The sequence below is a fragment of the Eubalaena glacialis genome, chromosome 19 (genome assembly GCF_028564815.1).
Source record: "Eubalaena glacialis isolate mEubGla1 chromosome 19, mEubGla1.1.hap2.+ XY, whole genome shotgun sequence".
NCBI classification, from domain to species: domain Eukaryota; kingdom Metazoa; phylum Chordata; class Mammalia; order Artiodactyla; family Balaenidae; genus Eubalaena; species Eubalaena glacialis.
The window spans coordinates 45623328-45647467 of NC_083734.1; the positions used below are offsets into that span (position 1 = coordinate 45623328).

The 24140-nt window shown below is 48.5% G+C and overlaps 1 protein-coding gene across 2 annotated transcripts; it reads left to right on the plus strand.

The window, feature by feature from the left end:
* The first annotated feature begins 186 nt into the window (after nt 1-186).
* Nucleotides 187-22688, plus strand: PIP4K2B (phosphatidylinositol-5-phosphate 4-kinase type 2 beta). Of its 2 annotated transcripts, none has more exons than XM_061175116.1 (10): nt 187-441; nt 9917-10014; nt 13082-13178; nt 15295-15447; nt 16329-16475; nt 17532-17570; nt 18109-18222; nt 21098-21356; nt 21825-21928; nt 22535-22688. In XM_061175116.1, the coding sequence occupies exons 1-10, from the start codon at nt 283-285 to the stop codon at nt 22613-22615; spliced, it is 1251 nt and encodes a 416-aa protein (XP_061031099.1). In that variant the 5' UTR covers nt 187-282; the 3' UTR covers nt 22616-22688. The 2 variants fall into 2 exon arrangements, with proteins under 2 accessions (XP_061031099.1, XP_061031100.1); XM_061175117.1 differs by lacking the exon at nt 187-441 and adding an exon at nt 9794-9829.
* Nucleotides 22689-24140: the final 1452 nt, after the last annotated feature.

A 24140-nucleotide genomic window follows, 5' to 3' on the forward strand; every position in this document is an offset into this window, starting at 1 on the left:
ACCACCCAGGCGGGGAGAAAAGGGCCTGGTGACGGCAGGGCTGCTGCACCGCCCGGGGGCGGGGTGCGGAGCGGGCCTGCCGGCTCCCTGGGGCGGGGCGGGAAGGGCGGAGCGTGGGGCGGACGGAACCACCGGGGCGGGGTGGGGAGGTAACGGGACGGGCGCGACCATGGCGCGGTGAGGGAGCGGGGGTGGAGATCGGTCCGGGGGAGGCCTGGGACCGCTGGCTTGTGCGCCGTCTCGGCCGCCCCCCCTTTCGCTGCCGCCGCCGCCGCCCCGGGCATGTCGTCCAACTGCACCAGCACCACGGCGGTGGCGGTGGCGCCACTCAGCGCCAGCAAGACCAAGACCAAGAAGAAGCATTTCGTGTGCCAGAAAGTGAAGCTATTTCGGGCCAGCGAGCCGATCCTCAGCGTCCTGATGTGGGGGGTGAACCACACGGTAACCAGCTCCCCGGCGCGCGCCCCTCCGAGCGCGGCCCCGCGCGTGCTCACGCCCCCCGCAGTCCCGGGCCTTTGCCCGGCGGGCCCCGCCAGTGACGCCTGCAACCCCTTGCCAAGCCAGTTGCACGCCCACCCCACCCTTGCACGCCGTCCCGGCCGGGTGTGTCTCCCCTCGCGCCACGCGAGGCCTGGTGTCACCGTCGGTGGTATGCCGTCGCGTCCTTCCCTTCCCTCCAGTCCCTCAAGCTTCCTGCGTCTGGCTTCGAGCAGCTCCTGGAGCGCAGAGGGAAGGCCTGGGTGGGGTGGAATGGCTTTCATCCCTTCTTCCTCTCTTCTCGCCTGACCCCGTTTGTTGCATTTGTTTTCCCCCTTGTTCCTTATAATTGGCTGCCTAGCTCCCTGTCCAGTTGACAGGGCAAGTGGCATTGGCCTGCCTGAGTATTCCTCTATTTCTGGTCGTTTGGTTGGTGTGGCTGCTCAGAGTTTCCCTGTCCTCCAGACCTCCTGGCCACTGACTGGAAATCCTCCTTGGGTTTCCTTTTTTTCTTCTTGAACGAGATGTATCAACTGGAGAAGCACAGGCTTCCTTGGACCACAGACACTTTACCAAGGTCTTCCTGGGTTAGGGAGAAGGGAGAATGTAACCATTTGAGAGAAGGTGAGGCCTGCTTATGAGGACCACTCATAGTAGAAATGATGTGTCTTCCTGAATACTGTGGTGTTCATGTCAAAGATGTTGACTTCTCAGTTCTTGAGCTTTCTATTGTATGGTCATGAGGATGTGACAATGGACAGCGATTAAGGTGAGAGAGAGGTTCCCTGGATCCTTGGGGTGTTTTGAGATTGGCCAACAGCTCCTGTTAGGAAGTTGGAGCCCCGCACAGTGTTTGAGCTGGAGGACTTCGTTTGTGTCCTGTTTGTTTGGCGTCTTCTTTCTCTTCCAGCCACTTGCTCCTTGCATTCTGACCATTTCATTGAGTCCCTACACTGGAAATGAGAAGAGGAAGTAAAAGGACCTGAAATGCCAGCTTCACCAACTAAAAGTTTGGAATGAGAAAAATTAAGCTAATGGCTTGAGTTTCCCGTGAATATCAGTTCTTTAGGCTCCCTGACTTTTCTGAGCACTTGAAATTGCCCGCAAGACCAAATGATGACAAAGGGGCGCAGGGCCAGCAGGACTGTTTGCTTAGCTTTTCTAGAAGAGCCTCTGGCTGGAGATTGATGAACCATAGTCTGAGCCGGGGTTTTAGATCTTTACCGCTAATACAGAAGTGCACATGTGGGTCTTGGGCAGGTTACTGTTTTCAGTAACCTCACTGAGGTGGACGTCCTGGCTAGGGTAGGGAGAACCGCTGGTTTAATGCCTAGACGTCTGGGAGCTGCTTTGATTCAGTAGTCCAGCAGCATTTGTTGCCACTGCTTCCTGCTGCCTCAGGGGTCATCTGACAATATTGCAAGGGAAACTGGGTCATCAAAATGTGAACCCTGTGTCCCTGCCTTGAAATCAATCCTTGATTTTGTTGTGCAGCTTGTTTCTCACTAGAAAGCATCCTGTCTGTATGGAGAATTGGTAGAGGTCTGAGAGTCAGGAATGTTACAGCTAGTCGTAAGGGACTTTGGGTCCCTTATTTTATACATGAAGAAATGGAGGCCCTGGATGGAGGATTAGGTCGCCTGTGGTCACAACAAAAGACGCAGCTCGTTGTCCAGTACTGTGGGCTGTGTTGGCCGATGGTGGTGCTTGAATAGGAGGTCTCGTTTTCTTTGCCTCCTTTTCCTTGTCCTGCCTCTCATCCAAGTGCCAGGACAGATGGGAATTATGGTCTTGTTAGAGAACCTGAATGTACGGCCAGGTGTGTGTGCCTGTGCCTGCCAGTTCCCAGGAGTGTGAGTGGTGCTTGGTTTTCTGATAGGCAGGCGAGTCTCCGGCAGATGAAGAGGCATCTGTGATTCCTAGTCACCCTCTTTTTTTGCTAACTTTAAGAAAGTTTGTTTGAGAGCTAGCTGGGAAGGCATTGACTTTAAGCAAGACCCAAGCCTCTGGACATAATGAGCGAGCACCTCAGGGGAAATGCACTGGGCACCACTGCCCTGGACAGGCCGAGCTTTGGAGCTCAGTTAGTCAAAAGTTTTCTTGCTTTTGCTTGGCCTGCAATAAGGTCTAGGACTTCGTGGGTCCCCATGGGAAATGGAGCATCTCCCCAGAAGACTATAAAATCTTGCAGTTCTCAAGGGGGTCAGGACCACATTGTTTTGGTGGATTGATACCCTTTCTTGGAGGTCACCTTCCTTCAGAAGCCCACCGTTGCAACTTTTTGCAGTCTAAGTTTTCAGGTATCACCTTTTCTTTGATTCTTTAGTTTCTCACCCATTTAAGCGTTTAGGCTGTGATGGTCTATGGCTGATCGTGTATGAGACAAGAAGGATGGATATGTGTTTATCTGTAGTACAAGTCAGTTACATACTCTCTCATGAGGTGGTTGGTTTACTTCTGGGTGGAAAAAGAGGCCTTTGAACTCAGTGTTGTAACAGGAGCTCCTCTTGTAGACAAGAGATGCAGCCCCTGGACTTTGCGGAGGAAGACTGTGTAGGAAACAGGGAGAAAAAAATCAGAAGACTTTGCATCTGTCAGGGGAGAACTAATAAAGAGAGAAAACCAGAGTTTTAGTGAATGAAATACAGTCCAGAGGGTCTGGAGTTAGGGAAGAGGTGGCCTGGGAGAGGGGTGTGGAGACCGGAGGAGGCAGACCTGGCTTGATAACCTGTTGGCCATTTTAGGAACCGGGTATGTATGAAGCCTCACCCCAGTGATCAGAAGGAATAGGGGAGGTTGATGGTAACTACGTTTAACTATTTGGGAAGCTGCCTGACTGGTTCTTCAAAGTGACTGCACCATTTTACATTTCCACCGGCAGTGCGTGTGGGTTCCAATTTCTCCACATCCTGTCAACACTTGCTATTGTCTGTCTTTTTTATTACAGTCACCCTAGTGGATCTGAAATGGTATCTCATTATGATTTTGATTTGCATTTCCTAGATAGCTAACAATGTTGAACATCTTTTCATGTGCTTATTGGCCAGTTGTATATTTTCACTGGAGACATATCTATTAAGACCCTTTGCCAATTACTTTTTGCCCATTTTTAAATTGGGCTATTTGTCTTTTTATTATTAACTTGTAAGAGTTCTTTATATATTGTAGATACAAGTCCCTTATCAGATACATGATTTGCAAATATTTTATCCCATTCTTTGGGTTATCTTGTTTACTTTCTTTTTTTTTTTTAAATTAATTAATTAATTTATTTATTTTTGGCTGCGTTGGGTCTTGTTTCTGTGCGCCGGCTTTCTCTAGCTGCGGCGAGCGGGGGCTACTCTTCGTTGCAGTGCGTGGGCTTCTCATTGCGGTGGCTTCTCTTGTTGTGGAGCACGGGCTCTAGGCACGTGGGTTTCAGTAGTTGCGGTGTGTGGGCTCAGTAGTTGTGGCTCGCGGGCTCTAGAGCGCAGGCTCAGTTGTGGCGCATGGGCTTAGTTGCTCCACGACATGTGGGATCTTCCCGGACCAGGGCTCGAACCTGTGTCGCCTGCATTGGCAGGCGGATTCTTAACCACTGCGCCACCAGGGAAGCCCTTTTTTACTTTCTTGATGGTATCTTTTGAAGCTCAAGTTTTTAATTTTGATAAAGTCCAATTTATCTATTTTCCTCTGGTTGTTTGTACTTTTGGTGTCATATCTTAGAAGGGTTTGCTTAACCCAAGATCGTGAAGATTTACTCCTATATTTTCTTCTAAGAAAAGCTCAGCGTTTTCTAAGAAAAACTCTTTTAGTTTTAGCTCTTACATTTAGATCTGTAATCCATTTTGAGTTAATTTTTGTGAATGGTGTGAGGAACAGATTTATTCTTAAGTCTGCTCAGTTCTCTCCCACATTCTACCCCCATTCTGTCCACACATTTTCTTTGCCTAATGCAGACCCAGAACCTCCTTTCCCTGCCTTTTTCTCTTTTCCTGCTACTTTAAAAATCTTTAGTAAATAGGGACTTCCCTGGCAGTCCAGTGGTTAAGACTCCGCGCTTCCAATGCAGGGGGCATGGGTTTGATCCCTGGGAACTAAGATCCCATGTGCCGTGCAGCGTGGCCAAAAAAAAAATCTTTAGTAAATATTCCTGCTCTAGTGAAGCCTTTGGATGAATTTGTCCTTCAGCACACCTTCCCACCTCACAGAGAACACTGGGACTCAAACAGGAAAAGAAAAACCAAGGTGTAAAAAGGAGAAATAAACCCAGGGGTGGATTTGTTGGCACCTGTGGCTCTCTGTTCTTGCCCCTTTCCTTTCTGGAGTTTCACATCTCGCTTGGACCTCCTTGGTCTCGGGAATGTGTTCCCCAACACGTCATGTTTTGGGGATGGTGGCAGGTAACAAATGATTGTCAGTGGTGGCCAGCCCATTGATGAACCACCCACAGAACCCTGGGACGTGTCAGGAGGCCTGCCTGCATGCCCAGCGCACGCCTCCTGGGTAGCAATTCCTATGAAGGTCACAGAGGGGAGTGGAGACTTCTGGAATCAGAAGTTTACCAGACTAGAACTAGTGACTGAATTTTCATGTCCAGTAGGATCAGCACAGAGTAAACTCTCTGCTCCTAAGTTGTTTCTCACTCAACTTGTTTAGCCTCCTCATTATTTATGTTGATGGCTCATAGAGTTAATCTTGTGGATAATCCAAAAACCACTTACATGATGTGAGATACAACAGACTTACCATCCTAATATGTTCTGTTGATCGTGCTACTCAAATGAGTTTGTATTCCGCAAGTGCACTTCTGCTGAAGGTGAAAGAGGTTGGCCAAGAAATGTGCTAGGTAGTAAAGGAAAGGCACGTCTTCCTGAAACATTGCTTTAGTCACAACCTTTCATGCTTCAAAGCTTTTGGTCACTCTCCTTTATTCTCCTCTCCCTGGCATTTAAGACTCTTTACATTCTGGTCATAGCCTCAGTAGCTAACCTTAATCATCTTTCCCATCCTCCAGGCCGTGAACCTTAAGCATGGTCACACCAGCTTTGCTGTCTCTTTTTCTCTTTATCCTAGTGTTAGCCATCTTTCAGTCCCCCTTTTCTAGCCATCCATCCCTCCATCCAACATTTATTGTGTAACTAATGTGTGCCAGCCATTGTGCTAGGGACATAAAAATGGGTAAGGTAGTCTCTTCCTTCTAGGGGCTCACAGTCTAGTGGAGAAATCAAACATGTAAGCAAACAATTACCCAAGCGAATGTGATATTTACGATATAAAGATGCACAGGGGAATGAGTAACCAGTTCAACCTGGGGAAGACAGGGAAGCTTTCACGGAAGTGTTATTTAGTCAGATCTTGGATGATTCTCTTAGCTTTATTCCTTCTTCTATTCTTGCTGCTATAGTCTATTACCTGAACTATTGTAATAGCCCCATAAATGGTCTTGCTGCTTCTTATCTTTGCCCTGTCCAATCCTTACTTGATTTTGATTCCAGAATTACCTTTCTATATCACCCATCTGATCATGTGAATTCCCAGACTTAAACCTGAGAGGACTTCCCATTGCCTGCATAGTTAAGTCCAAATTTATCATATAGTGGACAAACTAAGTTCAAATTCAGGCTATGTCCCTTAGTATAGCTTTGGAGTAGTAATTTTTCTCTCTGAGCTTCATTTTCCTTTTCTATAAAATGAGCATAACACTTTCCTTGCAGATTATTAGGACAGAGGAAAGGAATGGAAAACACTACCTTAGCCAAGGTAGCTAGCTGCCCATAAGAAGGATTGCACAGCACAGTGTAAAGAGCCCAGGTTTTGGCACCAGCAGACCTGGGAGCAAATCCTGACTCTACACATATTGTCTGTGTGACCTTGAGCGAGGTGCCTTGAACCTTTTGCAAAAGGCAAAATCAGTATAATAATAATTAATGTGACTTAAATATTAGAAATATAGAATAGGATATATATGTGAGATATATGATATATAATAATATAAAGCACTGGCCACTTACAGACATTCCATAAATAGAAGCAGCTGTTATTTACTAATATTGATAGTATGTGAGGCTGCTCACCTGTCTTTCCTGTACTGTCTCCCTCCACTACTTATTACCTCTGTCCTACCCTGCCACTATCCCCCTGCCCCCCTACCTAAAATGGGCAGTATACTCTTACAGCTCTGAGGCTTGTTTCTGACTGTTCCCACAGCTGGGATTCCCTTCCTCGGGTTTTGTGTTTTGTTCTTTTTTTTTTTGGAGAACTACCCTCCTAGGCCTTTCTCACAAGTGTTTCTCTATAGCTTCCTCTAGCAACCAGCTCTCCCATGCCCAGGCAGAATCGATCATTTCTTAAGCTACTTTTCTGTCTACCTTTACTCATAACTCTGTAGCACTCATCACGTTGTATTTGTTATTTGTTATCTGTCTTCCCAGGTAAACAGAGACCATATCTTTTCATTTTTGTATCCCCAACTTCTGGCACAGTACTGGCACATAGTAAGGCTACACTGAGTAGAAGTTAACTGAATAGAAGTTTGGCAGAGTCTGAGCCAGATCAGGAAAGACCTTAAATGCTAGGCTAAAGGAGTTAAAACTTTAGGTTTTAACTAGGTTTAACTAATAGGTGAGGAGCCATGGAAGATTTTTAAGCAGGGTGTAACATGATCTTGTTGTGGGTTCTTCTAGTGTCAAGTGCTCTTGGCAATACCAGGAGGGGCATTAGGTTCCGTTTCTAGCCTGAGGTGTAAGGGCTGGGCGTCTGACTCTGACCATATCAACCTCACCCTCCTCTGACATGGCTGTTCTGTTCACCGGCCCTGTGTTCTCACTCACGTAAATGCTCCGTGACTTCAAGACTTACTGTATCATGGGTTTGTGTCATCTCCCGGATAAGAGGATAAGCCTCCCACTTTTGTGTGCACAGTGCATACAACGCTTCCCTTGCTGCACACCCCCTTCTCCCTAACATAAAATGAAGCATGTAGTAGGTATTTCAGTAAGTGCTTGTTCAACTGAAATTGAATAGAACTCTCTGGGGATGTAAAATTTAGCACAACTAAAAAAAAAAAAAAAAAATAGTACAGCTAATCCCTAGAGTGAATCATCTACATGTGGCCCAGTGGAAATGAGGGTGAGTCTACGTAGTTCAGCTATATGGATTGTTCAGCAATATATTATCTGTTAGAAATTTCCTGCTGTTGGATTGTATAGTCAAAATAGAGAAGAATTGAGAACTAAAAACTGACCAACTTACAACTATTCAAACTATGCTACACTTAGAGTTACACAGAGAATTAACGAATGGAACATCCCTGAATAGCTCTTGTTAGAATGATTCATCCTGGCTAAGGGGCAATTGACCCCTCACAAGCAAGTGTTTTAGTCTTTCCTAGTTCTCCCAGTAACAAGCCCTGGCCATGGCATAGTGTCTGGATTTTAGACTAACCCAAATCAATCAGTAGCAGATACTAGAACCTTTTGGTATAAAACCATATTCTTTGAGCCAGTGATATGTTCTTTCTAGCATGGCGGAATAAGCTAGAAAAGGCAGAACTTAACTTTTTTTTAAATCTCAGAGCCAGGCTTAATATGCCAGGAAAAAGGAAGTGGGACAGCTACGATGAATTGTTTCTATTGGCAGAAAAATGATGCGGAATGGTTTCCTCTCTAGGCACTCACTAAACAACCAGCTTGTCTTGTGAGCACCCCCTGGAATGGTAACTGGCAGAACTTTTTTCTGTGGCTGTTGAGCCAGTGGTGGGCATCTCAGACCTGGATGCTGGGAATTTTAAGTGTACGATTTGAGGACTTTCGACAAATGATGTACTCATGTAGTCATCATTCTAAACAACATATAGAACGTTTCTAATAGCCTAGAATTGCGCCTCTTACGTCCCTTTATAATCATCCACACCCTGCACAACCCAGGCAGCCTCTTACTGGATTTCTGTCACTATAGGTCCTAGAATTTCATATAAATGGAATCATACAGGCTGTACTTTTACGTTTATGCTAGTCAGTCATGCCAGCAGTTTATTGTCTCTGCCCCACTGCCAACTTACACTGCTACCCTACGGCCCCTGCCCATGCACATACACTCATGTGCCTTCCTTCATTTCCCTGTGAGTAAATTGGGTTTTTCACCAATTCTAGGAAGGTATGGTTTCCCCAGCCCAGTTACTACATTAACTTGAACTTCCTCCATCCTCTGACATTTCTAAATAAAGGTTTGGAACATGAAAGGAGCAGCAAATTACATGGTATTTCCCCCCATTTATGCTCCTGGAGGAGTCCTAATGACTAGGTTATTCCCTCACTGCCACATGGGGCCTCATTGAGATAATAGGATTTGCAAGGAAAGTATCCAGGAGACACAAGACTGTGCTCCCCCTGCCCCCTATCCATTAAGTCGGGACTAAGGTTTCCTCTCTAAATCCTGAATGCATTAGTGGCAACTGGGTTGAGGGTCAAATGTCAAATACTCTGCTGTGATGGGAGAGGACATCTGCGGCTAATTAGACCACTAATTGGCTAAACTGGGGATGGGGAAGGGCAGGAGCTGCCCTCTCAGCTCTGCACCAATGGCAAGCCAGTTCCCTGTGCAGCCTCCAGCTCCCTGAAGGGGGATGAAGGACAATGAGAAGGTTTGTTTGCAGTGGGGGCAAGGCACCCTCCCGCATCTCCCCCAGTTCACCACAAGAGAGGACACGGCTTTAGGGACTGGCCCTGCTTTCATTAGGAGAGTAAGAACGAGCCAGAGGCCAGATGTCTACCTCTTCTGCTTACTTTAAATTTAATCCTTTACTTTGGAGATAAGAGTTAACATACCCACATAAACCCATCCAGCTTTCTTCTTGCCCCAGGCTGATTTCTTGAGTGACCCCCAATTGTAATGAAGATGTTCAAAGCCCTCAATTAATACTCACATAGGTTGGGTGATATTTATTCATTGATCCATTTATTATTGCATTTGATAAATACGTATATAGTACCTGCCATATGCAAATCGTGGTGCCAAGTGCCATGTGTGGAGCCTCCGAGGTCAGTTAGATGATCTTTGCTTACAAAGATCAGTGATAGGATCTTGCCTAGCTTATAGTCAGGCAGGCTTGTGAGGTTTATAAGCATTAACTGCAATGTGAGGGAGGCTGTGAGATGGCCAAGAGATGGATACAAACAATGCTTCAGGAATTCCGAGATAGGAAAGAACATTTACGGTCTAGAGAATCATGGAAAGCTTCATAGGGGAGGTGCCTTTTGAGCTGGACCTTATCAGGTGGGGAGAATTTCAGTAGGTAGAGATGAAGTTGGGAACTTATTTGAAGAAAAGAACAGAAATGAAGACAAGGAGGGAATCCATGGACATGTGTTTGGTGAGATGGTGGCATCCGCGGTGTAGCACATTGTCTCTCTGAGGCAGGTGGCTCGGCTGAGAACCTCACTTTCCCCTTGCTTTGCAGATCAATGAGCTGAGCAATGTCCCTGTCCCTGTCATGCTAATGCCAGATGACTTCAAAGCATACAGCAAGATCAAGGTGGACAATCATCTCTTCAATAAGTAAGTTGCCTGCTGAGTGGGCTCAGGTTTTGTGGGCAGTTCTTTCCCTCAAGGCAGAGAGCTTCCCAAACCTCACCATGGTGAGAACAAGCAAGCACCTAGCAGGGTGTGACAGCAACACCTGGCTCACAGAGCTGAAAAACTGGCTGGGAAAATGCATTCATTATGTGCCTCTCCCCCTTGTGCCGTCCTGTCATCTCAGTCCTTTATCAGCCTGCCTCCAGTGTCCCTCAGGGCCTGTGGCTCAGCCCAGGGTGATTCATCTAGGGCCAGTTTAGTTAACAGTGAGCTGCTCGGGAGCTGAGGTATCTAGTACGAGGCTGACAGCAGTGGCCCTATCTTGATCTTAGTCTGAGGCAAGAAGCTGCCAGGCATGTTCCTGGCCTGGGATGCAGCCAAGCTTCTTTCTTTCCAACCAGTGTGTGAACAACAGGCTGAGCATGGTGCCCAGGGGCGCTATCTAAAATCATTCTTCCCGTTTTTGCTCATTGTGGCTTCTTGGATTAACACTGGTGTCTTTGTCTTAGACTTTGATGGAGCAGCCGTCTCACCTGGCACAGTTTGGGGCCTGCTGTAGGCCCTTTAGAGGCCTTGCTTTTTCATCCTCCTATGGGTCACCCAAGGAAATATTTGCTGCTCACACTCTCTTCCTTTCTGCATTTGAATCCTGGTTCCACTCTCCATTGTCTCACAGTCTCCACCACCTCACCAGCTGGGCTCTGTCACCCCAGCATTCCTAGACTGTTAGCCCAGAGGAGAAGCTTGATTTGAAAACATCCATTAGTGGCCTCTCTCTGCCATAGTAAGTAATAACATCATATTCTAGAAGCTGTCTGTCTTCATAGCTGCTGCTTGCTAAGTGGCCACCTGTATAGAAGAAAAACTGTGTTTCTCCTCTACTCTCACATCGCTACTCACTTCTAATACCAGATGTGTGTGTTTCCCACACATCAAGCAATTCTGTAGGACACTAACTAGGTGTCCTACAATTCAGTTCGGTTCTGACACTCTCAACCTGGAGTTAGCATCAGGTCTCACAGGTTAAGGGCTGAGTCCCACAGGACTGCCCCTCCACCCCGCTTCGGATGCCAGTCTCAAGTCCAGGTTGTCACCTGTGCTTCTGACCAATTTGCTGTAGATCAGAGGTTCCCATGACCCTACCCCTTGGGTTGGATTAATTTGCTTGAGTAGCTCACAGAACTCAGGAAAACAGTTCACGTACTAGATTACCGGTTTATTATAAAAGGATACAACTCAGGAACAGCCAGATGGAAGAGAGGCATAGGGCAAGGTATGTGGGAAGGGGCAGGGAGCTTCCATGCCCTCTCCAGGCACACCACCTGCCCCAAACCTCCACGTGTTCACCAACCTGGAAGCTCTCGAACCCTGTCCTTTTGGATTTTTATGGGGACTTTTTTATGACAGCATGATTGATTAAGTCATTGGCCATTGGCGATTGATTCAGCCTCTAGCCCCTCGCCCCTCCCTGGAAGTCAGGGGTATGGGACTGAAAGTTCCAACCCTCTAGTCCTGGTTGGTTCCCCTGGCAAAGAGCACCCATCCTTAGAGGCTTAACAGAAGTCACCTCGTTAACATAAATTCAGGTGTGATTGAAGGGGGTTTGTTACAAATAACAAAAGACACCTTTATTGCTCTTACCACTTAGGAAATTCCAAAGATTTTTGGAGCTCTGTGCCAGAAACAGGGACAAAGACTAAATGTATATTTGTTATTATATCCAATATCACACCACCTAAGGAAGGAGAGGCAGTGCTACCCTGTGAGGCAGGAAAGGGGGTTGTTCTGTGCCAGAGGTCAGGGCTCAGGTGTGGCCATTGTACCAGGGTCCATGGTGTCCACCACACTGACATCTTGGCCTGGAGTGGACATCCAGTATCTTTATTTGTTTTTTCATCTTTCTTGATTCCTTTTGTCCTTTCAGCAACTGTTTACGTGCTAGTTATTAGACTGCAGTGCTATTTACTAGAAGATTAGGCCCCTACCTTCATGAGAGGCCACTGCTTTTTATTTCCTTGAAGTCTACCATCCTGGAGTAGTCAGAGGGACATATTTCTTTTTTTTTCCCCTCAGTTTTATTGAGATATAATTGACATACAGCACTGTGTGAGTTTAAGCTGTCCAGCATAATGATTTGACTTACATACATCATGAAGTGATTGTCACAATAAGTTTAGTGAATAGCCATCCTCTCATATAGATACAGAATTAAAGAAATAGAAAAAAAATGGTTTTCCTTGTGGTGAGAACAGAGGGCCATATTTCTGAAAGGGAGTTCCCAAGCAGGTTGACTATTGTCAAGATGGAGGATTTGGAGGAGGCATCCCTTCAAGGTGATTCTTTTCCCTCCTGGGAGTCTGTGGATTGACTAAGGAGTGGGGAGGGCGTAGACTGGTGCCAGCAGCCAGCAAACGAGGCTTCATGAAAAGATGGGATCCCAGTCATTTGACTGAGGACCTCTTCAATCTAAAGCACCCTCTCCTTCCATCCCAGTGGAAGCCAAGGGCAGGACTTCCTGGGTGTAACCATCTTCAGGATGTATTGATAGGAGCATCCCCAGAGAAGGGGGGGTCCTTTGATGAGAAGAGCCTTTCCCTTTAGCAGTCAGACTGACATTTACCTCACAGCAGCTCTTCACATGCGGCCACCTACCTGCAGCAAGTACAGCACTTGTGAAGTAGGGCCAACACTCAGTCTCACTTCTCTGCAGGTAAGGTTTTTTTTCCCTTTAATGTAAATTTTATTGAAAGATAGCATGTACTCAGAAAAAGTACACAAATCATAAGAATACAGCTAGATTAATTTTTACAAAGTATGTACAAGGAATGTGAAGTTTTTAAACTTTTACACGCTCGGAATCACCTGGGGTGTGTGTTAAAAATGCAGATTTCTAGACTGACCTCCAGAACGCTGAGGGCTTAGCAGCCTACGTTTTAAGTGCTGCAGATTGTTCCGATCCAGGTGACCTGTGGACCACACTTTGAGAAGTCCTGACGTATGAGTTAGAGGACTAAGAAGTTCACAAAAACATGTCTCTGCTTTTCCTCAGAGAGAACCTCCCCAGCCGCTTTAAGTTTAAGGAGTACTGCCCCATGGTGTTCCGAAATCTCCGGGAGAGGTTTGGGATTGATGATCAGGATTACCAGGTATGGGGTGTCTTTGCAAAATCGGAGGGGTTAGGGAGTGGAGGGGGGTCAGGAAGCCACAGGACAAGTAGGGAACCAAACGTGTCTACTGTTCCTGTGCTGCGTCTTCCTGTCGTGTCTCACTCCAGCCCAGGCAGTCTTTCTCCAGTGTTGGTGGGCTCTTGGAGGGGTGAGGGCCTTAGAAGTGCTTCTCATGATGCCTCGCAGGCTCACGCTCCTCTCCCTGGGAGGGAGCACAGTGGGAGGGAGAGGGGTCTACGGAAGCTGCTTCATTTTAGTCTGACATTCCCAGTCTAGGCTGAAGAACCCTTCTCCTTCGTAGTTTGACTTAAAAGAGAGAATTATTGCCAGCGGGAGATGAGGCCTCTTAAAGCTGATAAGACAGATTATAAAAGGAAGACTTCAAGGGTAGTGTAACTTCTTGCCAGGTATGAGTGCCACCTCCTAAACTCCCCTGTCCTAACGTTGGGAGGGGGGCTAGGCATGGCAGGGCAGCTGCCCCCTTCAGGGGGTGATCATGTCACAGAGGCCTTTGGCCTATTGGGAGGAATCAATCCCAATATCAGGGACATTCTAGTCTGACTCATTGTCTGGGGCTTCTATTACTTCTCCACCTAGCACCTTCCTTGGACTTCTTCCCCTGGCAGACAGCCTGGTGGTGAAGGTGGGAGAATTTTCCATTTCACTTGTGCAGCAGTAAGAAATACAGCTGATTTTCAGTTGTCCGTTGGGGGAAAAAAGGAGTGTACAGCCTAGTGAAATCTAAAATGGATGCTCACATCTTGTAAGATACTGTCATTTCTCCCATCCCACTCCCAGGAAGTCTTTCACAGAGTAGATCATGAGAAGCAGGGTCTCTCTCCCCTCTATCCTCCACTCCAGGCGGCCTCCTGAAGAGGAGGGTGAGGGAACGTGAGAGGAGGAAGAGATGCCAGGGACTTGAACAGCCAGGACCAGCCATGTCCCAGAGGTGCTGGGAGGTCCTCCAGCCCCTCTTACTGGGACCAAACCCTGAACTAAGTCATGCCCTGATTGGAGCATGAGGGTTTTGGAAAACTTCTTGCCATTATTGGCAAGGTTGCTCGGGTATCTTCCTTCCACGGTGGCTCTTTCCCTTCCCCTTGGCCATCTAGCCACATCCTGTATTTTTTCTCTAATAGACTTGTGGGCAAATAATTGTGCTCAAGACTGAAATAGGGGCAGGGAAGATGGTGTTCAGGGAGGGGACTCTCTGCTCTTAGACTACCAGTGACTTAGAGAGACAGGAAATGCTGCCTGGAAATGAGGCAGGGGTAGAATTATGCTTGTCAACCCTCTGTCTTGTGACCTCCTGACGGTCTTTTCCCAGCATCTGCTTGGTGAACACATCTCTTTGGTTGACTCACACCTTCCCCTACTCCCTCCCCGCTTGAGGCTTCTCCTGCCTTCTGATCCTAATGGGAATGGGGCTCCAAGAAGGAGCAGGGACAGAGCTAGAAAAGCTCCCCAGATCTGCCTCGTAGCTCTGCAAAGACAAACAGGAGTTTGAGGTGAGGGGAGAGGTGTTGGGCAGAGTGGTGAGGACCAGCTTCCTGCTTTGGGAAAGGTTTTCCAGCATGAGGGTACATACAGGAAATAAACATGACTGTGTCCACTCCTTCTTTATGCTTGACTTCTTGAATATTTCCTAAGTTTTGTCTTCGTCACCCCCAAGAGACTGGGAAAATCATCTCATGTTCCAGGTGAGGAAACTCAAGAGTAGAGAAGTTCCGTGGCTCACCCAAGGTCATGTTACACGTGAGCATCAGGATTAGAACCCAGGCCCCTAACATCTGAGGCCGAGTTTTAGTTTCTAGAGCAAGCTCTCTAGGATCAGAATGAAAAGAAATATTTCACAGTCAGTCCTCTTCCCATCCCAGTCAAGGATTAGGAGCAGGTGGTAAGGAACAACTCTTGTCTCTCTTATGGAAGACTTTTTGGGAAAGATGTGAATTTCCCATGAGAAAGGGGGGTGGATAGGTCCCATCTGTCTCGGTGTTGTTGGCCTTAGAGCAATCTGACCCATAAGAGAAGACTCAGAATAAAAGTCAGAGTCTTCATTCCCCTCTCAAGACCAGCTTTTGTCTTGGTCCATCAGAATTCAGTGACGCGCAGTGCCCCCATCAACAGTGACAGCCAGGGCCGATGTGGCACACGTTTTCTCACTACCTATGACCGGCGCTTTGTGATCAAGACTGTGTCAAGTGAGGATGTGGCTGAGATGCACAACATCTTAAAGAAATACCACCAGGTATGGTGAGTCAAGAGCCTCAACAGCAGAGGATGGGTTAGTGGAAGAGGGAGAGGAGCCCCCGGTAGAGCTTCTTGGGGAGGGCTTGGTCCTCTTTGGTAATGGCAGGTACCTCCTGATAACCAAGCACTTGCCCTCCCCCAGGGCTGTGTTTTTGTGAGGTGAAATGCCTACTTGAGAAAAAGAGAAAAGAAATGAAGGCATGTTATGGATGCAGTCCCAATTGAACAGCTGTTTCTCGTCAGAGTTGGAAAGTTTTCACACTCTGGCACCTGCCTCATTTCTTCTAAAAGAGGTCCTGTCGGCTCAGCAGGACTGCTGCTTTTCCCGCTCCCATTCTCATCTCATCTGGAACTTGCCCATGAGAAAAGCAGGGAGTGCCTGTCCAAAGTCTGCCTGGGTCTTCAGGGAAAGCTGGCTTCTCTCTGGGCACCTGAGAGGTGGTGAAAGGGACTTCTGGTGTTTCGGGAGTTACAGCAGAAAACCCTGGGGCCTGGCATGGGCGAGAGCTTTGGGTACGAAGCCATTCGGTTTTCCCAGGCGACCGCATCACAGCCCTGCCTCTGCATCCTCTCTCTGCCCTTTGGCTTTCCCATTTCAGGCTGGCAGAGAAGATGCAAGTCCTAGATCAGTGATTTTCCTGCAGAATCCCAATCGGATGAAACCAAAGGGGCTCTGCACTGCCTGCTCAGCCTCTCACTCTGCCTTGCCAGTTAGGGGTGGCTGTTACCTGTTGTAAGTCTGAGGAACCCCCGTGACTTCACAGTATCCAGTTTGGAAACCACTGGTTAGAGGCTAGAATCCCAGGAAGCATGTTAGCCCCGGAAGAGCCCCGTCCATCCTGGCACCTTCACCTGTTCCTTCCCTGCCTTCCTTTCTAGTTCATAGTGGAGTGTCACGGCAATACCCTTCTGCCACAGTTCCTGGGCATGTACCGCCTGACTGTGGACGGCGTGGAAACGTACATGGTGGTCACCAGGAATGTGTTCAGCCATCGGCTCACTGTACACCGCAAGTATGACCTCAAGGTAAGGGGCCCTGTGTTTCCCAGCTCTGTGGCCTCCCTCTCGCTGAGGCTTGGAGTGGCCACGACTCCAACTTCCACATAATGGGAAAGCCGGAGTGTATGTTTTCGCATGGGCAAGTGGCTCTGGAGTTGATATGCCTAATTCTTATGAGCCAAAGGCTGTCTCAAGTCCAGGTAACAGTGACAAGAGGTTATTGAAGCCCCCAATGTACCATATTTATGTAACAATTGATGTTTTTCAACTGCTGTCAGGGGGATGTGCACACAGAGGGCAGCAGTGTGGGGACAGGCGGTGCTGACGCAGGCACCCTGGCAGCTGTCCAGGCCCCATGGACTGACAGCACAGGCACATTTCTAGACACGGACACAAACACATGTGTGCCTGTGAACCACAGCACTCTGTCGTTCTTGAACCTGGCTTCCTGACTCCCGTCTCCTCACACCACTCCCCCTCTCTCTGCTGCAGCTGCACTGGTTTCCTTTCCGTTCCTGCAGTGCCCGTGCTCTCCGCCTCCCCAGATCTCACATAGGCTGCCTGTGATCCTTTCTCTCCCTGCCCTTTTCTCCACCTCCACCTTCCCCCACCTAATTACTTCCTACTGAACCTTCCGAGCTCGGCTCAAATATCAGTTCTTCTAGGAAGCAGGCTTTGGCCACTGCCCCTCCCCAATCTGGACCCTGCCCCTGTACTACATGCTCTCAGAGAGTCCTGCCTTCTCCCCTGTACCACTGAGCACCGTTGTAATTAATGGATTAATTAATCGTGTAACTCCTGCTTACTGTCTGTCTCCCCTGTTAGAAGGAGAGTTCCTTAAGGGCAGGGACTGAGTCTCTCCGTTCAGCCCCGTATCCTGAGCATGTGTCTGGTATAGAGTCAGAGCTCTGTAAGCGGTCTGTGACAGAGGAAGTGAACAAGTTGCTGCCTCCTGGCCCCTCTAGGAGTCTAACCAGCCTACTTGAGTTCACCTGCTGCCTCTCCCTAAAGACCGGTGCATGTTTTTTCGATCAACGGAATTTGCCTCAGCTGGACTTCTCCTGACGGCTCTTATCCTTTCAGGGTTCTACTGTTGCCAGAGAAGCGAGTGACAAGGAGAAGGTATGCTGGGGCCTGTGCTGCTCACTTGTGGAACGGGTCGCTGGGAATCAAAAACACCCTCTGTTGGCCATCCTGTCCCTTCCTCTGCTGCTGCCCCAGCCTCGTTCCCAGACATGCGGTCTGTTGATGTGAAACGCTGTGTCACTAAGCTTGTGTCTGTCCTCATCCTTGGCCTAGGCCTTGGTCTCCAGCCTTTTCCTTTGCCCTTGCTGGGTTCTTCATAGTCCTGGAGGGCTGGCAGTTTCCATCTCAGTCCAACCTGAATCCGTGGGTGGCTGGCTGCTTGAGCCGTGAGGTAGTCTCAGGGCTCAGCAGGAAGTCCTTTGGTCAGTCCTCATTGTCTGACTCGTGCTACATATTTGCCATCCCTGCCTGCCCGAAGCTGGGACTGTAGACTCCTGGACTGAGCTGTTGATTTGGCAGCTTGGCCACCTTTGTGCTGAGGACCCTTTCCTTTCCTGTACCATTGCCCCCAGCAGAGGACTCCTTGGGGTGAACAAGTCAGGCCACCAGCCTAACACTGCTATTGCTCTCTCAGGCCAAGGACTTGCCAACCTTCAAAGACAATGACTTCCTCAATGAAGGGCAGAAGTTGCACGTGGGAGAAGAGAGTAAAAAGAACTTCCTGGAAAAACTGAAACGGGATGTAGAGGTATGTATTTACCCTCGTTTTTACTTTGGTTGAGCAGGACCTCCTCTTATCCCCAGAGCAGAAACCTCTTTAATCTTAAGAAAAATTGAATTCACCACTTCCCAGGAGTGTGGACAAGAGGAAGGGTGGTGATTTGAGCCATGCAGGTAGTTATTTGCATCTAAAGCTAGTGCAAATGTACATTCCATTTGGGGGGGACACAATTTGTGCCAGTAGAACCTGTGTAACTCGGTTTGGAGTGCTTTCCTTCATCTCTTCTCTAGTCTGTTCCAACCCCTTTTTCAGACTCCTCTTCAAGCTTCCTTTCTGGTGGTGTCCCTATAGTGGAGGGGGCATCCAGCTGTCAGAGTGACAGGAAACCAGCTATTAAGATCCGCCAACCGTGCCTTTCTCTGGCTCCGATTCTCCACTTACCTAGCAGCATTCTGGTTGGAACGGGACTTCCTGTGGAGAAGTTCCTTTGGGGAGGACAGGTGGTAAATAATGAATGTGATATCTGATAACTCAATGTCTCCTATTTTTTTTAAAAATACTTATTTATTTGGCTGTGCCAGGTCTTAGTTGCGGCACGTGGAGCTTCATTGCTGCGTGCGGGATCTTTAGTTGCGGCATGTGGGATCTAGTTCCCTGACCAGGGATAGAAACTGGGCCCCCTGCATTGGGAGCACAGAGTCTTAGCCACTGGACTGCCAGGGAAGTCCCAGTGTCTCCTATTTTAATAAATTGGGAGCCTGTTCATTAAAACCAAATTCTATAAACTTTAGAAAATGTTTTTTTTTTAATTGTGGTAAAATATGCATAACATAAAATTTACTATCTTAACCATTTTGAAGTTGAGTGGCATTAAGTACATTCACATTGTTGTGCAACCATCCCCACCATCCATCTCCAGAACTTTTTCATCTTCTCAAACAAAAACTCTGTACCCAAGAAACACTAATTCCCCATTCCCCCTTCTCCCTTGCCCCTGGCAACCACCATTCTACTTTGTGTCTCCGTGAAATTGACTGCTCTAGGAATCTCATATAAATAGATCATACAGTGTTTGTCCTTTGTGTCTGGCTTATTTTCACTTACCATAATGTCTTCAAGGATAATCCATGTTGTGCGATGTGTCAGAATGTCCTTCCTTTTTGAGGCTGAGTAATATTCCATTGTATGTATATACCACATTTTGTTGACCTATTCATCCATCGATGGACACTTGGTCACTAGTTAAGGTTAACTAATTAATCTAGTTTCTAGTCTCCAGAGAAACAGAATAGGGTGTAGATAGATAGATAGATGTTTATTATAAGGAATTGGCTCACATGATTATGGAGGTTGACTCGTCCCAAGATCTGCAGTTGACCAGCTAGAGACCCAGGAGACCTGATGGTGTAGTTTTAGTCCAGAGGCCAGCAGGCTTGAGATCCAGGAAGAACTGATGTTTCAGTCTGCATCTGAAGGCAGGAAAAAACTGATGTCCCAGCTCAGAGGCAGTTAGGCAGGAGGAGTTCCCTTTTACTCACAGGAGAGTCAGCCTTTTCGTTCTTCTCAGCCCTTCGACTGATTGGACGAGGCCCACCTACTTTAGGGAGAGCAATCTGCTTTACTCAGTTTACCAATTCAAATGTTAAGCTCATCCATAAACACCCTCACAGACATATCCAGAATAATATTTGACCCAATTTCTGGGCACCCAGTAGCCCAGTCAAGTTGACACATAAAATCAACCCTCACACTTGGATTGCTTCATTGTGAATAATGCTCCTGCGAACATGGGTTTAACAGACTTCTTTTTGTTAGTAAGCTTTACCTTAACCACCTCCTACTATGTTTGTGCTTTTATTCTGACATTCGGTTTGTCCAGAGTCTTTCTCCTCCTTTTCCTACTTTTCTCCCTACTCTGCCTTCAAGAAGAATTTAAGGCAGTTAACACAATTCATTTGTTTTCACTTGCATGTTACTTTATAAATGTTTGCAGATGGACAGGAGGGGGTGTGGCTCGCAGAGTCTCTCTTTTCTGGGACCCTGGTCCCTTCTCCTTCGGCCTTCAGAGGGCATTGTCCGGGGGTGCTTGCAATGGTGCCCCTCACCTTTCTTTCCTGAGGAGATTCTGCTGATCTCCTACCACTGGGGCTTCTTATGCTTTTAGTTGTCTTCTGGGCCTGTGCATAGACCCGCTCTGGTCCTATTATGATTCTCCGTCTAGTCAGTCAGACAGTTTCCTGCAGTGCTGCAGGTTCATTTGTGACCATGGCAGGATGCCTGGCACATGGCTGATGGTGGCTGCTGGCTAGTTCACAGAGGACTTGGACCAGTGACTCTGGCCTCATATTAGTTAAACTGGGATGCCAGTTGGCCATTTCCATCCTGTATCATTCCCACGCTCTTTGTTCTTCTCCAAGTCATTGAGTGCTAGCTCAGGAGACTTAGGTACCATCCTGCTCCCAGCACTTGTTATATGGATGAGAAATGCGCAGTGCAGCGTTCCATTATTTCTTTCCTCCACCTCACCATGGCCTCTCTTGATCCTGACAGAATTGGCTCTTCCCTCTTCCTGCAGTGCTCCTTCTACTTTTACTCCCGCAGCCTCTGCCTGCCTGACTTCTCTTCATTCATTGGGTCAGGCTCAACTCCTTTCCTCAGGGAGGCCCTCTCCCCGCTGCTGTCGACTCCCACAGCTCCTCACCCTTGTGGAATGACTGTCTTCTCCATTAGACATTGAGCTCGTTGAGGGCAGAGACTCTGATGTCTTATTCTCTGCTGTATTTCAGAATGGGAGAATTAAGTTGAAAGTAATGCCTTTTCTCCCCTTTCCAGATGCCACTTTGCCTCTCCAGATGTCCCATGTAACCTTTTCTTTCCATCTCTCCTGCCCCCACCTCCCTAGTTCCTGGCCCAGCTGAAGATCATGGACTATAGCCTGCTGGTGGGCATCCACGATGTGGACCGGGCAGAGCAGGAGGAGATGGAGGTGGAGGAGCGGGCAGAGGATGAGGAGTGTGAGAACGACGGGATGGGTGGCAGCCTGCTCTGCTCCTATGGCACACCTCCAGACAGCCCTGGCAACCTCCTCAGCTTTCCCCGGTTCTTTGGTCCTGGGGAATTTGATCCCTCTGTTGATGTCTATGCCATGAAAAGCCACGAAAGTAAGTAGGAGCCTCTGCCTGCCTGCCCCGTCCCCAGCCCTCATCCTACCCCGCCCTCCCCCACTTCAGTGGGCCTCCATCTTATCAATTGCTGACTTTGGCCCCTTTCTGCCTCCATCCTGGGTCACCAGCAGTAACTGTGTCTTCTGGGGCGCTGGGGTCCTTCTCTATCAGGCCTTCCTTCACCTCTTTGCTTATCCTGGATAGCTGAGGCCTGGTTTAGCTCTGGTTTATGGGATGGACAAAACCTCCTAAATAGTGTCACGTCAACCCCACAGCGTGGCTGTGAAGATCAAATAAGATGAGAGCTATGAAAGCTTCTAAGAAGAACTCCATGGGTCATTCCTTTCCTCACATTCAAAATGATAGGGATGAATCGGGATGTCATATCTGAAGGGTTATGGACCCAGCTGCTTTCTGCTCTTCTCCCTGCCTCTTCCTCCTTTCCTGCTTTCCCTCCCCCTTCAGGTGCCCCCAAGAAGGAGGTTTATTTCATGGCTATCATCGATATCCTCACGCCATATGATGCTAAGAAGAAAGCTGCACATGCTGCCAAAACAGTGAAACATGGGGTGAGTTCTCCCTGTCTCCATCCAGGCCCGGGGGGGTGGGGCCTCAGACCCCCAGGGAGGCCTCCTGCTCTAAGGAGATGCTCTCCTGGCCCCTTCTCCCAGGACAGGGAACAGGAAGAGCAGCCTGCCTGGTTGCCTTGTGTTCTTTCTCCGCCATCTACGTCCCATCCTCTCCCTGCAGCTGGCTGATATGCCCAACTTGTTTTTCCCCTAGTTCTCTGGCTCCTTCCCCCAGGGCTGCTGGACATGTCATGCATCTTGTTGACCGCCAGTAATAGCTTTGTTTACATGCCCACACTGCTCCCCAGAGGCCTGTTTCCCCATGGACTTCAAGCTACTGTTCTCTAAACAGGGGCCCCCCAGAGCTCTGGGGCCTCTCTGCCGCCTCCCCACTGTCTTGTTCCTGCTGCAGTGGGAGCAGCCCTGGGATTGTGAATCAGAGGAGCGGGGCCAGGGCACTTCTGAGACATGGGAACCATTTCTCAAGGTGGCCTGCCCGGCTGGGGGCGGGGGGTAGTATTCAACTCCAATGCGGAGCCAGAGGCTCCTGAATACCCGGGCCCCTCCTAGGCACAGCCTCCTGATTAGGGCCTCTGTGTATTACAGGCGGGAGCGGAGATCTCAACTGTGAACCCTGAGCAGTACTCCAAACGCTTCAACGAGTTCATGTCCAACATCCTGACGTAGTTACCCTCTACCTTCAGCCAGAGCCAGAGTGCTGGATGTGGGGTCGGGGATTGGAAGAGGGAGAGGGTGTTATTTGGGCTGGATGGGAGGGTGGGGAGCAGAGTGGCGGGTAGGGGAGGGCTTTAGCAATGCGACTGCAGCCTGTGACACTGGAAGAGACTAGCTGGAGAGGAGGGGATGTGCTGTGTGTGCGCGTGCTCACAGGATGTAACCTCACCTGCTTACCCTTGATTTCCCCCCCATTTGACCCAGGTTAAAAAGGGGTTTCCTTTTTGTTACCCTGTAACTTTTTAAGATACCTTGGGGCTAGAGATGACTTTGTGGGTTTATTTGGGTTTTGTTTCTGAAATTTGGTTGCTCCAGATTTGCTATTTATAACGATGTATGTCATCACCCTATCCACCCTCCCCATCCCTGACCTGCTCTCACTTCCCTTCGATTAGAGAAGCACCCATAGACCCAGCGAAGGGTCCTCTCAGAGCAAAGCGCTCTGGTGCCACAGGAGAGGAGGTTAGACACCTCTGCCCTCCCTGCTGCATTTGATCTTGTCTAGATTAACTTTTAATTTCATGGAGTATTGTGCACAGCTTCCTCCACTTTTTCAGCCTCAGCTCCAAGTGAAATGTTACATGATTCCTCCATCTAAATGCTGTTCTTCCCGAAGGAACACTCCAGATCAACATCAGGCATCTTGGATCAGAATCAGAGATCTCAGAGGGGAGTGAGTTCATCCTCATGGGATGGTAAGGGGTCGGGGGCTGCTGGGCTCTCGGACAGCTGGTTCTCAGAGAACCCCGTGATCATCACCCAAGCTCCTGGGCTCTCTCGGCCCCTGGAGTTCAGATGTCTTCTCTATAAAGCCTCCCACTGAGTCAAGAGGAACTAGAAAGCACCTTTGGATATAACAGGACCCTCGTGCTTAAATGGTTATTTCCCCTCGGGAAAGCCCAGAAAAGCTGATGAGTATCAAATGAGGTCTTGTGCCCTCCATCCATTTACTTCCTTCTGACCTTCTCCCAGGGACTCTCATTTGTAGGTGAGCTTTTAGTTGGGGGCAGATCTCCATGTGCCTGGGGTGCTCCTTGCAGAGATACCTCTTCAACCCCCAGGGCTACCATGTAGGAAATCTGACTCCCTGTGGTTTGTCACCTGGATGGTTGTGGCCAGCAGGGAATGGTGCCCCCCACCTTGGAGCGTGGCACCCAAGCCTGAGGTTGCTTCTGAGCCACTTGAGGATCTGACCTGGGAAATCCAATTTGGAGGCTTGATGTGCGATTCGACGTGGCCCCAACCTTGGATCTGTTTTTCCTCGATGTCCCCTCTAGACTTTTCACAGATCTGCCACCCACAAGCCTCCTCAGGAGTGGCATCCTGCAGCTTCCTTCAGGGTCTCTACCCACCTTCTGAGCCGGCTACCTAAGCCTCAGAATTGTGTCCTTCTGCGATGCCATCAGAGCAGTCTGGTCTGGCTAGGAGAGAAAACAGCCCTGTGTTGGGGGAGGTACATTCCTGCGTCTTCTCACCA